At 42.9% G+C, this 15,627-nt stretch overlaps 1 protein-coding gene across 1 annotated transcript; it reads left to right on the plus strand.

The window, feature by feature from the left end:
* Positions 1–7,501: 7,501 nt before the first annotated feature.
* On the plus strand, positions 7,502–12,379 carry CCN2 (cellular communication network factor 2). The gene is made up of 5 exons (XM_020779958.3): positions 7,502–8,195; positions 8,379–8,598; positions 9,108–9,365; positions 9,641–9,852; positions 10,998–12,379. Exons 1-5 carry the CDS (start codon positions 8,130–8,132, stop codon positions 11,292–11,294), a joined length of 1,053 nt encoding a protein of 350 aa, XP_020635617.2. The 5' UTR covers positions 7,502–8,129; the 3' UTR covers positions 11,295–12,379.
* The last annotated feature ends 3,248 nt before the right edge of the window (positions 12,380–15,627 follow it).

The following is a 15,627-nucleotide window of genomic DNA, read 5'->3' on the forward strand; positions in this document are numbered from 1 at the left end:
GTTCTTGTGGGAATTACAATTTCTAGAATCCTTTCAGCAGAACAGCATGCTGGGAACTGTAGTCCAAAGCAAAGTAAATCTTTCAACCTCTAGCTTTATGGGCATTTATGGTGGCCAGTCAGATAACCAGGAATTTTGGTGCCTGAAAGAGAACTTTTCTCCGTTTTCTGTAATTGGCACTTTGGAGTGATAGAACCAGATGAAAACCTGTAACTTTCTCTGGAGCTCTCCTAGCCAGTGTTTGAATTTGAAAGCTCATATACTTTCCACAGATATTGAATGAACCAGTGAATGAACTTTTAAAAAAAATAAACACAAGAGAAGCAAATTCCGGATATAAAGTAAAGCTACTTTATTTGTACTTCATTTCCAGCTCTGAGGCTGAACAGCAAGACTTGCTTGGAAGGAGCACTTTCAGTAAATACACATTTAATGTATGGTCAGGCAGCATCCCTTAGGAGTGCAGGATAATATTTACTAAACGTTTGGGGAAAATATTCTGGCAAGCATTTAGGGGAGGGGAATTAATGTTCATCGTTAAAGCTGAGGCAAGCTAGAAATGGCTGCCTGCCCTTACAGCTTAGAAGCGCCAATCGGGATGATAAATAGCTCAGGGTGCAGATGTCCATATACGGCAAGGCTTCCTATAAGGCGGGTGGACAGTCCCGTGTGAGCATTGCGTACAGTTCTTGGATCGGCTTCGCATTCTTCTGGTGTGTTTCTTTGGGAGCCTTTGATTTCCGTTTTGAGGGCTGGCTCAGACCTCCAGTGGCTCTTATAAGAAAATAGCCACGACTCAGAAGGTTGGAAATGTGCAAGATTCTTTCTTTAAGTACACAAACACGCCGAGTCTGGCCACTTTCCTGCAGTCCTGCCAGGTTTTTCAGTATGTCTGATACTTGATCAAGTGACTTCTTTGGGGAGGGGAAGGGGGTACGGCATTGAAAAAGAAGGATAAACATAAAAGAAAGAATGCAGCAGTCCCACACCTGTACTTTTCTTTTAAAATAAGACCTTACCACTATTTGAAGGGAATGTCGACACACACATTCCACGTATAGCTGTATAAACACAACTGGGTTGCCAGCATAGTGAATTCCTAATTTTACCAGGAAAAATATACAGTCTGAAAAGGAGCTGCTGTATAAACACCTGCACGTATGTCAAAATGAGACCCTTTTTGACAGTCCTATGTATCAATGACAGCCTGTGTTGTTGTTTTTCAAATGGTGGTGTTCAGCATTTTCATATAAGGCAAGACAGGCAAAGGCTACTGATAATAAAGGCCATGATTTTCATTTTTGTCATTACCACTTCCGCACAAGACATATTTGATGAGTCATTTCTAAAAAGCAACTGTAGCAACATAAAATAGAACTGGGAACCACTGTAACCATTGCTACGTGCTCCCTGAAGCATTTGCCACCTAAGTTATTTTCCTCACTCTGCCTCATGGCAGGGCTGGCTCTGCTTGTAACCAATAGGACCAGCAGGCCAATCCATAATGTGTCTAAGATACCATCAAAGGTCCAAAAGCCAGAAATGTGGCGTCAATATTATTCAATGCCACACCAAGCACAACTCTTTTCCCTTGGTTTCACTTCGAGTTTCCAGTTGTTGCGGTTATATAAAGATAGACATGCAAGTGTGGATAAGTCCTTAGAAAAGTCCTGCTAACTAGTCATGGACATGTTTCTCTTCTTCCTTCTCTTCTGTATCTAGAAAAACAAAGTATTCAGAATAATTACTTCTTTAGACTAAAAGTATCAGGATTCCCTAGCCAGTAAGGTCACTGACCATGTTGACTTGGAGATCTCGGGAAATAAATACTCCAAAGGAGTAACTTTTCCAAGCACCAAAATGGCATTAACATCTTGGGTTGTTAGCCTTATACAAACAGATGATGGAGCATTTTCTTAAAATATTACTTAATTTATATAAGGAAATTACCTCATACTGTGTCATACTATTGGTTTGTCCAGGCCAGTGTTCTTGACATTGGCAGGAAGTGGATTCCCAGGATTCAGGCAGGATCTTTCTCAGACCTACCTAGAGAGGCCAAGGACTGAACTCGGTACCCTCTGCATATAAGTGGTGCCTCGCATAGCGAGGTTAATCCGTTCCGGATTAACCCTCGCTATGTGAAAACATCGCTGTACAGAACGGGGAAGCCCATTGGGCAAAAAACTCACCGTTCAGTGATGTTTCCAGGGTCCGGCAGCCATTTTCGTACCCTCAGTAAGCGAGGGCAGGGCGCGAAAACGCTGTGCGTGGCCATTTTGGGGCTTCCGGCGGCCATTTTGTAACTGCCGAACAGCTGATCCACAGGCATCGCAATGCGAAGATCGGTAAGTGAAACGCTTACCGATCTTCACAATGCGAGTTTTGCCCATAGGGGCCATTGGTATGCGATCGCATTTGCGATCGCAAATACCTCATCGCTATGCAATTTCGTCATTCTGCGGTGCGCTCGTTAAGCGAGGCACCACTGGATATCATAAGTGCTACAATAGAGCAACAGCCTCTTTGACAAGTTCTGAAGAGCTGGTTTTCTAAAAGTATAAGAATGCCACTGAATTCCTTGACAAACTGCATAAAGATTGTCATTCAACTTGACCGTGTCTTGAGTCAGTGCCTCAATGCTTCCTCCCCATTTTCAAGACACTGTGTGCTTTCCCCTCCATTCTTCTAAACCAGCAGGAACTGCCTAGTGAGAACAGGATGTTGCACAGCAAGGACATGCACCCAAGCAAATTTATCTTGGGTGGAAGAGTCTTGTTCATGCTCAGAACTGAGTTTACTTCAAGTTCCAAAGTTTCACCCCAAGTCAGGCAGACATTGGCCATAGTTTGTAAGACAAGACTGTACACTTCATCAGTAATAATCACGATCAATATGTTATGCAAACCTATCCATGTCTACTGAGAAACAAGCCCCATATGAGTTCTATTCCCTGGAAAAGAATTGCGTCTTGCAGGTCTAATAAAACCACTTCTTCTCTGGAAGTCTGAGCCCTCCCAAAACCCCACCCCCAAATTGGAAAGAGGACTCTGAGATATAGGTTATCTTCAGCTGAAAGAGGCAGTTTTTGAATCGGAAAAGCAAAGTTCTTTGGTGCCATTTGCAGTTCATCTCCTTGCTTTTGTGACCATGTTGACTTTGGTGTTACTGTAAAAGAGAAAAAAATACATGTATCATATGAAAATGATGTGGTTTTTTGCCTAGCAGTGAGCGACAGCTTCTCTTTATTAAATGGTAAGGGTTTTCATGTGATCTTCAGTACCTTCAAGAAAGTTGCAGGCTTGCATACAATAATACTAGTATGTAAATTTATTTAAATTTACCTGATTAACGAGTGGATGAATCCATTTAACAATTTAATTAACTGGCTGAAAAAAAAAATTTTTTTCCTCTCCAGTTACTTGTTTGGTTCACTGGCACAAGGGCCATCTTTAAAAACTTCCAGGCCTCTGGGCCTTTGTGACTCAATGAAATGTCTCATAAGAATCATTCTCTTTTCAATGATCAGCTACCGTATTTGGGCATTTTCGAGAGGTATTCTGTTTACCTGGTTAGGTTTCCATTTTTGTAAGCATGTTGTACATAGTTTGGTGTGTCTATTATTTACTTAGAAGTGGGTAAATGTAGCCTTTTACTTGCAGCCGTTCAAGTAAATATAGGTTTTGGGATGCCTCATAAATTTGGAAATGTGTATTACTTACCATAACTCCTTTTTACTGGAGTTTTTAAAATACGAATGAGAGGGATTTTTTTCCTGCATTAAACAAAAAGGGAGGTTTTTTAAAAAACATTCAAAACCAATGTGGTTTTGGAGAGAGGCTATATCCTGTATTATGCTGTGGTGGAGAAGGAGGAGAGAGATAACAATTATTATTCAATGGAAATCTCTCCCATGACAGTTCATTTTAACATGAACAGATGAGAATAACACAGGCATAAAATGAGACCCTCTTTTAAAATTCCACTGATTGGTATGATTTCTGTGTGTGTGTGTGTGTGGGCGAGGTGTCGTTAGCAACAGAGGAAAAGATTCCCTGAACACCAGTCTTGTAGTGCAGTCAAGACTCACTTCGGCTTTTTGATTAGTAGGGACAATGTTGTCATCTCCCATCTTGGTTGCCTCCAAAACAGTACATTGTTGTGAATTATTCTTGTCTGAATGGAAAGTATGTTGAGGTTATTTAGTTCTGAAGACCTGTTAACTTTACAAAGGACCTGCCCTGGTGGAGATGAAAAGTGCTAGGACTGTTTGGTTGTTAATTCATTACACATTTTGCCCTTCTTTAGGGTTTAACTGTGGGGTCTATTGTACTGGATGACTAGTAGTAACAACAGCAGCAATAATACTATGTCATAATAATACATGTGCTGTCGCCGATTCAGACTTATGATGACACTCGCATGTCTTACTGGGTACAGAGTTCTTAGAAGTGTTTGGCCAGTCTTACTTTCTAATGATGCCCTGGAATTGTGCATCGTTAGAAAGTAAGACTGGTAAAACACTTCCCAGGCTGTCAGGTGGCAGCCGCACACATGTTGTGGGTGATCTTGGCTGGTCTTTTTCCTGGGAGGCCATTGAGGGGATTTGGACTGCTAACCCCAGCTCCATAGCCAGTCACTCCAGCTACATTGACCCATACAACCTCTATGGCATTCACCATTTCTGGTAAATGACTATGCTTCAAAATTTACCGCAACAGCTCTGCTGAATAGTGAGAGATTTCATGGGAGGTACTTGCAGATCAGGCCACCCAACAGCTGATGTCATCCCCACTATTTTGAGAGTCAGATTTATTAACTCAAAAGGCAGCTCTTCCCTATAATGAAGGATAGCCACTTTCTGGGCCTAGCGGAAAGGTAACTGTGGTGTATCATGGAAGTTCTCTTTTCAACTATTTAGGAAAAGCAAAAACCCTTAAAGCCTCTCAGTTCAGTGGAAGGGAACCAATAAGCGAATGGGTCTAGGCCAGAAGGCGTAGCTCCCCCCCCGCCCCCATTCCTTGTTGAAAATAAGCTTGGCTATCTGAAATCAATTCCTTCCTTCATTTATTTCCTTCCTTTTATTTACACCCTGCCTTTCCGCCAATGAAAGGACCCAAGGCAGCCTACAAATAGTTTGAAAGGCAACTATTAAGGTGACTAAATAATAAATAAATTACAATGTCAAACACATTAAAAATGCACAACAGCTAGACACATTACAATATATTGAGTAAAAATGGTCCAAAACAATTTAGAAGCACATTTTTAAAAAAGAAGAATATTGCCCATTTGCTCCTTCCATCCTTGGCAGCCCATTACTTAGAAAATCTGCCTGAAGAGAAAGTTCATTCAGTCCATTGCCAAAAGCAGGTACTGGTTTAGAGATTAAACATCTTCTCTGGTTTTAGATCCATTCCCTAGGTTAAGGTGAGATAAAGTGCCTTGGCCCCATTGCTAATGTCCTTCATAGGTGGGAGCACAGATTCAAGTCAAGCTTTATCATGCCTGAGCCTAACATTCTATCCACCGTAATGCCTGCCAGTTAAATGGAAGAGACCTGTATTCAAACTTTCATTTGGCCACAAAGTCACCATTTACATCACTGAGCTAATAATTGCCTCTCCGTCTGACCTACCTCACAGGATGGATTTGAAGATTAAAAATGGAGGGGAAAACTTGTGTGTGTAGGCTTCAGCTCCGTGGAGAATAACAAATAAACAGTAAACACCCAGATGCCATCTTTCAACATAAATCACCTTTTTTCCTTTTTATTTTTAAGGCATTGAGGAAAAGTCAAGCTTTTAGGAACATAGACGCATTTGGGTGGAATGTGTTGCTAACGAACAAACGACGTAGTGGGAAAATCAGAGCCACATCTTCCATGCTTCAGACACACTTTATTATGCCAAGTATTTCAAAGAGACTTCTCTCCCCCGCCCCTCTCTATTCATAGAAAGTACCTATTAGGGAAAATATCCCAGTATGATTCAGCAATCCACAGAGTCCACTGCAAACCAGACAGTTTACAATGTATGATGTTTAGGATGAAATAAGAAGAAAACATCCGTTTTACTAGGACAGTGGCATAGCAGTCCATCACCCCATGTTTCAGGAAGACATGAGCAGGAAGACTGCCCATAGGGTGATATTTCTAGATAGAGTTTTATCTCTCCTTCTCCCTGTAAGAAGAAGGGAGGGGGGAATTCCCAAGCTAGATTCCTAGCAACCGGCCTGGCAACGTGCCCCTCCCCCCCCCAAACTCTCTGCTTGTCATTAATGGCCTGAGATGAATCAAATCATCCATTCTTCTTACCTGTTTCTCTGGAAGGATTAAATATGGGTTAAATTAGCAGTAGGGGAGTAGTTCTCTGAGAAAGGGCCCAATCCATGTTTATCAAACCAAATGGCATGTTTGCCCCCAATTGATTGACTCCAGAGTTATCCCATTAGAGACAGTGCACTCAAGCTGCCTATGTGCTAAATGCGTTAATTTCACTCCTGCTTTACAATGTGTTTAGTGGATGTCACAGGACAGGAATATCCAGGAGAAATATAAGTGCTTTGAAAGCACAAAGGGTTCAAGGGCTCATTTCAGCATTATCTGCATTTATTAATGAGTCCCGCATTGTAGTGTAGCGAATAGTATGATGGGACTAGGAACCAGGAGACTTGGATTCAAATCCCCACTCATGGGAGAATGGGTTGGAACTAGTAAAACCACTCCTTAAGTATCAACATTAACCTGAAAGCTCTGTTACAGACCTGTAAGTCAGTTCCAAGTTGACAGCACATCACACACACAAACGTGCGCACACACACACACACACACACACACACACACACACACACACACACACACACACACACACACACACACACACACACACACGCACATGGATCTCATCCCTGCATGGCAAGAAACAATAATTCTTATGTGCCCAATTGCTCTTAAGTCGCAGAGAAGACCGTGTTACCGTTAGCATACAAGGCTTTCATAGGGCGTCCCCCACGTGCATCTCATGCAACGTGAAGTTTTAATGTATTGCTATGCATTTATGGTGATGTTGAGGAGATCTTGCATAGGATGGGGTCCAACGCAGGAAAAATTTTGAATGGCGGTGGGAATCATCTACATGGGGTCAGAGATGTTTTAAATCCATCAGCGGGTTTCGCTTTTGTTGTTGTTTAATTTAAAGGGGACTTCAGTTTTTCCCACTTTCCTTTGGATCCTGTGCTCTTAAAGGGAGAATTTCCTTTTTAAAAAATATATATATCCTCCCCCAAAGCTGATAATGGGCCCATCCTTGAGGGGAAAAATAATGACCACAATACTTTTTATCAAAAAAAAAAGACAGTTGTGTAGTGCCTTTCAAATATGATTTATGGAATGGGGGGGGGGAATGGACACACACAGAGGTCGAATTTTTGTGGAATCCTGGTTTAGTCTTTTGAAAAACTGGAAGAGAGAGAAAGAGAGCATGTGTCTTCCAAAAGAGACGTATTTTTAAGTCCTATAAATCAGGTCTGTGGTAGTGGGAAGAATCTTAGGCTGGAAGCTGAAGAAAACTCACCCCCCCCCTCCTTCTTTTTCTTTTTATTTTTTTTCCCCTCGGTCGGTGAAAATACAGCGCCTTTTTTGTGTGCTGAAGTGCGCCAGCTTTTTCAGACAGGAGGAATGCGGAGTGTCAAGGGGTCAGGATCAATCCGGTGTGAGTTGATGAGGCAGGAAGGTGGAGAGGAATCTCAGGAATGTCGCTGTTTGTGTAGGACTCCATTCAGCCGATTGGCGGATCCCGGGCGCCTCGAGGGTATAAAAAGCCGGCGGGTTGCCTGCTTGAGATTCGTACCAACAAACTGCTCGGCTTCCGAGACAAGGAGAGAGAGAGAAGGAGAGAGAGAGAGAGAGAGAACGAGCCCTCCTTCCCTCCCGAGGCGCTTTCCCAGCAGAGGCAGAGCCCACCCCTTCGGGACAGAAGCGGTCTTCGCCGGCCAGCGACCTTTACGGGACTCCCGCTCTCCCCACCTGGACGAAGGAGGCCCCTTTCCCTCAGAGCCCAGAAGCCAAGCTCGGCTCCGCGAAGCTTTTGCCGCCCCTCTTCTTGCTCTCCAAAGCGCAAAGCCCGAGGATGATGGTCACGATGGGACCCAAGAGCAGCTTGGTTTTGGCCCTCCTGGTCGCCCTGCTTAGCCGGGTAAGTGCCTCTTCTCCGGCCCCGATCGCCTGCTTCGGTCCCAGGAGGCTTTGCTTGGGGGGGGGGGGGGGGAGACTGCCTGGGTGACTGCCCCTTTCCCTCCCTCTCCCCGAAACTCGGTTCCCCGTCCTCTCCGAGGGGCTCCTCAGGAGTAACCGGCCGCGCCCTCTTTCTGTCCCTCAGGAGGCGAGCAGTCAAGACTGCAGCGGGCAGTGCCAGTGCGGATCGGCGCCTCCCGAGTGCCCGCCCGGGGTCAGCCTGGTGCAAGACGGCTGCGGCTGCTGCCGGGTGTGCGCCAAACAGCTGGGCGAGCTGTGCACCGAACGGGACCCCTGCGATCCTCACAAGGGACTCTTCTGTGATTTCGGATCTCCGGCCAACCGCAAGATCGGAGTGTGCACCGGTGAGTAACCCGAGGCTTAGCGGAGGGGTCCTTTTTCTTCTGCTTGCTGCCTCCTCTAGGGGGCGACAGTGGCTATTATTACGTCTTGCCCCTTGAAAAGGAACAGGGCTCAAGAATCTTAGTGCTTAGGCTACAGTTCCTCCCTTCAATAAGCCTTAACGAACCTTAGGTGTAGAACAACAAAGTTACTTTAAGGTATTGCAATTTCCATAATCCCCTAAACTAACAGCCAGTAATGCTTCCAGATTCTTGAGACTAGATCTCTCCAAGTTGGGACTACAGCCTCCCTCCCACACACACACACACACACACCTTTTGCAGGCTACTAGGAACTGCACTTCAGCACATTTGGAGGCATGAGGTTGAGGAATCCTGATATCAAAGCTCCTACCTTGGAGAGTTCCGGATGTGCCTTGATCTCACCTTTTCTCTTCCACTCTCTTTCTCTCACCCTGACACACACCATCCCAAGAGTTTTTAATCAGTGGGTTCCCTTTTCCTGTTTGCAGCAAAGGACGGTGCCCCGTGTGTCTTTGGAGGCATGGTGTACAGGAGTGGAGAGTACTTCCAGAGCAGCTGCAAATACCACTGCACGTGCCTGGACGGAGCGGTAGGCTGTGTGCCCCTCTGCAACATGGATGTGCGCCTGCCCAGCCCTGACTGCCCTTACCCACGAAGAGTTAAACTCCCAGGAAAATGCTGCGAGGAATGGGTGTGCGATGAGCCCAAGGACAAAGAACAGACTGCCGTTGGACCTGCTCTTGCTGGTGAGCTTGAATTTCCTAGGTAGAAATTGGAATCCAGTTTGAACCTATACAGAGAATTACTCAAGAGTTTGGGAAATTTATTTTGCAGGATAACAAGTCCTAGAATCCCAGGGATGGGATGGGAGGTGGAGTCCAAAAAAAGTAACTTTTCTGAGCTTTGACAAAAAGTTACCTGTAGTAACTTCTACACAGACATTTCTAGAACATCACACCAATAGATTCTATACCCTATGAATGCTGGAATCTAAACCTTTCCTTTGTACACTTCTTTTCAGCTTACAGATTGGAAGATACTTATGGACCTGATCCATCGATGATGAGGGCTAACTGCTTGGTCCAGACCACTGAGTGGAGTGCCTGCTCAAAGACTTGTGGAATGGGCATCTCCACCAGAGTCACCAATGACAACGCCCACTGTAGACTGGAGAAGCAAAGCAGACTTTGCATGGTGAGACCTTGTGAAGCTGACCTGGAAGAAAGCATCAAGGTAAATAGCTGTCTTCTCCTGTTTACCAATGACTCCTGCCCAAGAGGGTTCGTTGCTTTCATGTTGCTTTCAGCCTTTCTAAAACTCTGAAACAAATTAATTTTGGGTCATATGCAAACAAATGAGATCTGCATTAAAACATTGTCATATCAGGGGCTCCTGATCTGGATACTCTGGTTCGCTCTCCCTTCCACTTGGTGTTCTCTCTTCCCACACTCCCACCTTACGACCTCCACCTACAATCAGCATTTTTTGGCCACTAGACATTTTCAGTCTATGTTAGTGTTCTTGGAGTTATCTGTCTTTGTTTTTTTTTTTTCAAGAATATTTTAATGGATCTTTCCATTTGCTAACAATGGGTGGTGCTGTCTTGGTATCATGTACAATGAAGCTCCAGCTCTAAATATTGAAAACTGATACAATACAATATGTAAATAAATCCATTGTGACTTATGCCTAGAAAAACAGGCACACTATACATTGGATTAATCAGGGTTTACTCTTAGATAAGCATGTATGTGATTGAAATCTAAGAGACAATAAATTGGGGAAAGAGCTTCAGTGTGTATGGCTGTGCACATGCTTGGTTTCTTTCAATGTAAATGAATATGAAATAAATTTTCAGCAGCACAAAATCAGAAATAGTTGAAAAGACTGGAGTTCTGCTCCCAAATAATGGGCATATGCCAGCTCAATGTAAGCTTTTTAACACTGCAGTCCAATGCATACTTACCTGAAAGTAAGACTCTCTGAATATTTATTTTTGACTAGACATGTATATATTTGCTCATATGCCTTGTTTATTTGATCAGGCATATGCTTCATTCTGTCAATGGAACAAGGAGATGCTTAATTCTGGTTAGACTGTGCTCAGTGGACTGGATTCCAACCAATTTAGCTGCATATAGATCCCAACATAGATCCCAGTGGATACCAGTGGAACAAATGACCCTGTTGGGTCAGATCTGTATTCAGTTAGCTAAATCTCTTGGCATCAGCTGAGCCTGTCTCAACCCAATGGGTTAAGAATAGAAGGCAAGGGAAATACTGTGTTGAAAATGGAAGTAAATATTGGGAAATCTGAAATGAGAGCCTTGTCTTATCTGGCATGTAAATGTATGAACTCTCTCTTTCTTCCTCAACAGAAAGGCAAAAAATGCATCCGTACTCCCAAGATCTCCAAGCCTATCAAATTCGAGCTGTCCGGCTGCACTAGTGTGAAGACCTACCGTGCCAAGTTCTGCGGCGTCTGCACTGATGGGCGCTGCTGCACCCCCCACAGAACAGCCACCCTCCCTGTGGAGTTCAAGTGTCCTGACGGAGAGGTCATGAAGAAGAGGATGATGTTTATCAAGACCTGTGCGTGCCACTACAACTGCCCTGGAGACAATGATATCTTTGAGTCGGTGTACTCCAGGAAGATGTACGGCGACATGGCATAAAAAACCCCAAAAGACTTTAAAACTTGACCAGCAACTTGAACTGATAAATGCATCTCATTTTGTAAAACATGATTCAATAGCACAAGGTATTTAAATGTCTGATGAGAGAGAGAGAGATTGAGAGAGAGAGAACAAAAACTGTTCCATATGACAAAATTATCTCTAATGACCCCAAACATTGGTTTGAAAGAAAGAAAAAATAGTAATAAAACAGACAGTGAGGAACAACCCCCTAGGTTGGGCCTCAGAATAGAGTATGGGGGTGCTTTATATATAGGGAATACTTAAGAGGACACATGCACTCTTGACAAAGATTTTCACAGTGTGGTAGCGTGTGTCCACCTACTAGTGCAATCAAAAAAAGAGAAACCCTTAGCAAGTTGACTGTCATTGTTTTTTGTGACAGTGATTGCTGGACAGGAATTTTTGCCCAGCAAAGTTGCTAAGGAAATGAGCTTGGTAGAATGACGACCATTTTGCTTTCAAGTTCTGATTCAGCTGGTGTGTTTGAAAAGAATCGGAATTAGACTGGACAGCTTGTGGCACCAAATTTCCCTGTCATGAGCTACATTTTTTAATTACTATTGTAATATTACAATATTGTAAATATTGTATGTGTATGTGTGTGTATATATATATTGTACAGCTATCTAAGTTAATTTAAAGTTTTGTTGCCTTTTTGTTAATGCTTTGATACATCAGTGTTAGCCTCTTCTCTTTTTTAACAAAAAAAATCAAGGTTTGTCTGATCCAATGCATTCATTCAACACATAAAATAGATTCTGTAATGGCAGTTCTGCTCAATTAGTAGAGGGAATGGTAAATTTGATTGATGCTTTGCTGAAGAAAATGTACCAATGTCCTTTCAAAGCATTTCATCAAACTAAGGACAAGAAGAGGGAAAAAACATGGATTTCTCTGACTTAATGAATATGGTGTATTCATTAAGTAAAATAAATGGCTTGTTGATAGCTGATCCATTCTTCCACCTGGGAACCGTTTGTTACCTGTTGAGAAGTGTGACCAAAAGTTATATGTTTGCACCTTTCTAGTTGAAAAATAAAGTATTTTATTTTTTATATAAAGCAACGTGTGATTCTCTTGATTTTACTAAAACCAGTAGTCACTGGGAATGTATGCCACAGATTTATTTACACTTCATTGTACTCCAGCCAACATTGTATCGTAACAGATATTCCTTGGGTATGGCATATAACTATCTGGGAGCCAGTGTGGTGTAGCAGATAGTGACAAACTAGAACTCAGAAGGCCTAGGTTTAAAAGTTGCTTCCCAAAAATGTCTAGGTCTTGTAGGTCCAATATCTTGGTCCAGTGCTATCCAATAGGGCCATCACTACTCCTTATCTTTAGATATGCTTCCTTTAAAATGTTCAAATGTTATCAAGAAAAGAAATAACTGAGCAAAAACACAGGGAAGCTTTGGAAAAAATAGTTGTCCTTAGTACACAAATCCTCCATTAGCACAATTCATTTCCTACTTCCTACTGATCCTTTTTATTCACAGTTAGTGTTCAAATCAAATGAAATAATGCAAGAAAAGTAAAAGCCACTTTAATAGTAGCACCGTACACAGACTGTTGTTCTACTTTCCCTTTTTGTTTCCTTTTCTTAAAGAGTGAATTCAGCCTTACTATGTTCTACAGTTGCCACACAAAAAAGGAAAAATTGCACTCTAATTGCATGGACTTGCCCATTTCCTGGCTGTCTTGACCTGCATTCCTTGGTCATTTTCTTCCCCAGCAGAAACAAAGTCAAGACCACCACCGTATTTAACATCACAGAGCCTCATATGGAGTCTCATATGGATGCATGGGTGGCATATCCAGTTACTGTCTGTTCAGGTGGCAAATAGCTAAATGTATATTTGCCTCTCTTCTCCAGAACTACCTTCCCTAAAATTTGTCTCCCTCAACCCAATCCCACTTTGATTCTTGCCGACCATGTCAACAGCATGCATTGGCCCCCGTACTGAGATGATCCATAGATTAGGAAACATTTCAATGAATAACTCTTTGAAATAATTTTTAACCACATAGGTAAATGGCAATTTGCTTATGAATGATAGAACAGACCTGACATGTATCATTTAGACCTGAGCAGATGAACTTCATAGGGTTGATCTGACCCAGCTTTGTCCATCAGCACTAATTTAGATGGGATGGCCCAGATTCATTAGGATTCCATGTCCCTCATAAGGAGAGCCATCTGCCCAGGCACTAATATCATTTGGCTGAAGGGGCAGAACAGGATTGCTGATGCTAAATCATTCACTTCACTGTCTAGGAGTCTAACTGCATGATCTGGTTATGGTAATCTCAAGTGGTGCTGGAGAACCTCAGGACTTGGGTTCTGGGGGGATTGCAGTGTTCAATTTGAAGTTACTCTGATAGGGTTTTCCTGGCCCCTTGTGTGACCAATAGGATTGTCTTAATGCTACCACACTGACACAATGCATGGGGCAAGCCATACATTTGATTTTTACTGCAGAGGAGACAAAATGTTTTGAGGTCCATCACCTTGTTGTCACCAGCTGTTCAATTCCTTGCGAGGTTTTGGTTTCTGGTAGCAGAGCCCCTTATAAAGCTAGAAGACTAATTAAGTTTGGAACTATGGGATTTTATGATAGATTCTTTGAAGCTGTGGAGGATTTTCTGGCTGGCAGGGCTAATGATTCTGTTGAAGCCTCACTCACCATGTAATGGCAAGATGAGAAAGGTTTTTGATAGAACTAATCCTGAGTGCCCTCCATTGCTATGGAGTCTGTAGCAGCCTATGGGTCACAAGAGCACCATGGACAGTGAAACAAACCAGTTCTTGGCTGGTGCACAGGTGTTGTAGTGTAAATCAACCTGAACATGACTGGAGACTAACAACAACATCTTGCTATGCCACCTGTGCAGCAGTTATGTACAGTGGGGTCTTGACTTGAGAACTTAATCCGTATTGGAAGGCGGTTCTCAAGTCAAAAAGTCTGTAAGTCAAGTCTCCATTGACCTACAGTGCATTGGAAACCCGATTAATCCCGTAACAGGCCGTTTTTGTTCCATTTTGGTTTTTTTCTGGTCTGTAAGTCAAATCTCAGTCTGCAAGTCAAACCTAAATTTTGCGGCCAGAGAAGTCTGTAACTCAAAAAGTCTGTAAGTCAAGCCGTCTGTAAGTCAAGGGTCCACTGTATCAAAAAAGATCCCCTTTTAACCTCCTTCATTGCATCTTCAGGCTGTCATCCAACAGTTATCAGGGTCTTATTTAGAGATCTCATGAAGATTGAAACCCAATGTTGTCTACTATAGTAATGTAAATTAATTTGGATGTGTTAATGTGCTGCCTGTGGCTAATAAATTTAAGCTGACTAGACTCGGATTGTGTAGTTTAGTCGTTCTAATGTTCACGAGCTGGTTGGGCAACCTGTTCTGTATGGATTTGCACTTCCTCTGATGGAGGAAGTTGTAGTTTGGGGGTATTCCTGAACCCAGCTCTGCATTGGAGAGCACGTGGGCTTAGAGGGTTGAAGTGCACGGGGTCAAGCTTTGGTTGGTCTGCCAGCTGCAACTGTTATCTGGACAATGACAATCTGGCCACAGTAGATCACACACAAGTGACCTCCAATTTAGGCTACTATAATGTGCTATATGAAGCACTGCCCTTAGGAATGGCATGTCTGTTGCAGCAAGTGCAATATACAACAGCTAAATTGCTACCAGGAATGCTGTTCGGAATGCATATAATGCTGCTTTTGAAAAAGGTGCACAACTTGCCAATTCTTTTCTCTTCCTTGAATTCATCTCTGAGCTCAAGGTGTTGACTATGATTCTGAAAGCCCTGAACAGCTTTGAGCCTAGATATCTGAAGGACTTCTCCCTGTATATACCTGAACAATCATCAGGACGTCACAGAGGTGTCATCCTCCATCCCAACATTGAGAATAGTACACAGTACTGTATTCTGTTTAGATCCAGAAGAGGGTTTCCTCAACTGCAGCACTCCACAAGGACTGCTTTGGAGGTCTGACTGGCTCCAACATAGCCTCTGTTTCAGCTTCACACTTAAAAGCTGGCTGTTAACCCGAGTATCTGGTGATTAGAGAGATTATGGCTCTGCCTTGAATCCTTGAGTGCTGTTTTTATTTTAGCTTTTAAAAAAATGTTGGTGTGTTTTAAACCGTTTAAACTGTTTTAATAATTCTAAAGTATCTCTGATTGTCACTGGAGTCAGGTGAGATGAGATAAAACTGCTGGGGGAGCTTTTCTACCGTTTTTTTGGGTTCAGTGCCACCAATATGGGGGAAGCACCTAATTTGACCTTTCCTTTTCTT

Source organism: Pogona vitticeps, chromosome 1 (genome assembly GCF_051106095.1).
Source record: "Pogona vitticeps strain Pit_001003342236 chromosome 1, PviZW2.1, whole genome shotgun sequence".
Classification (NCBI taxonomy): domain Eukaryota; kingdom Metazoa; phylum Chordata; class Lepidosauria; order Squamata; family Agamidae; genus Pogona; species Pogona vitticeps.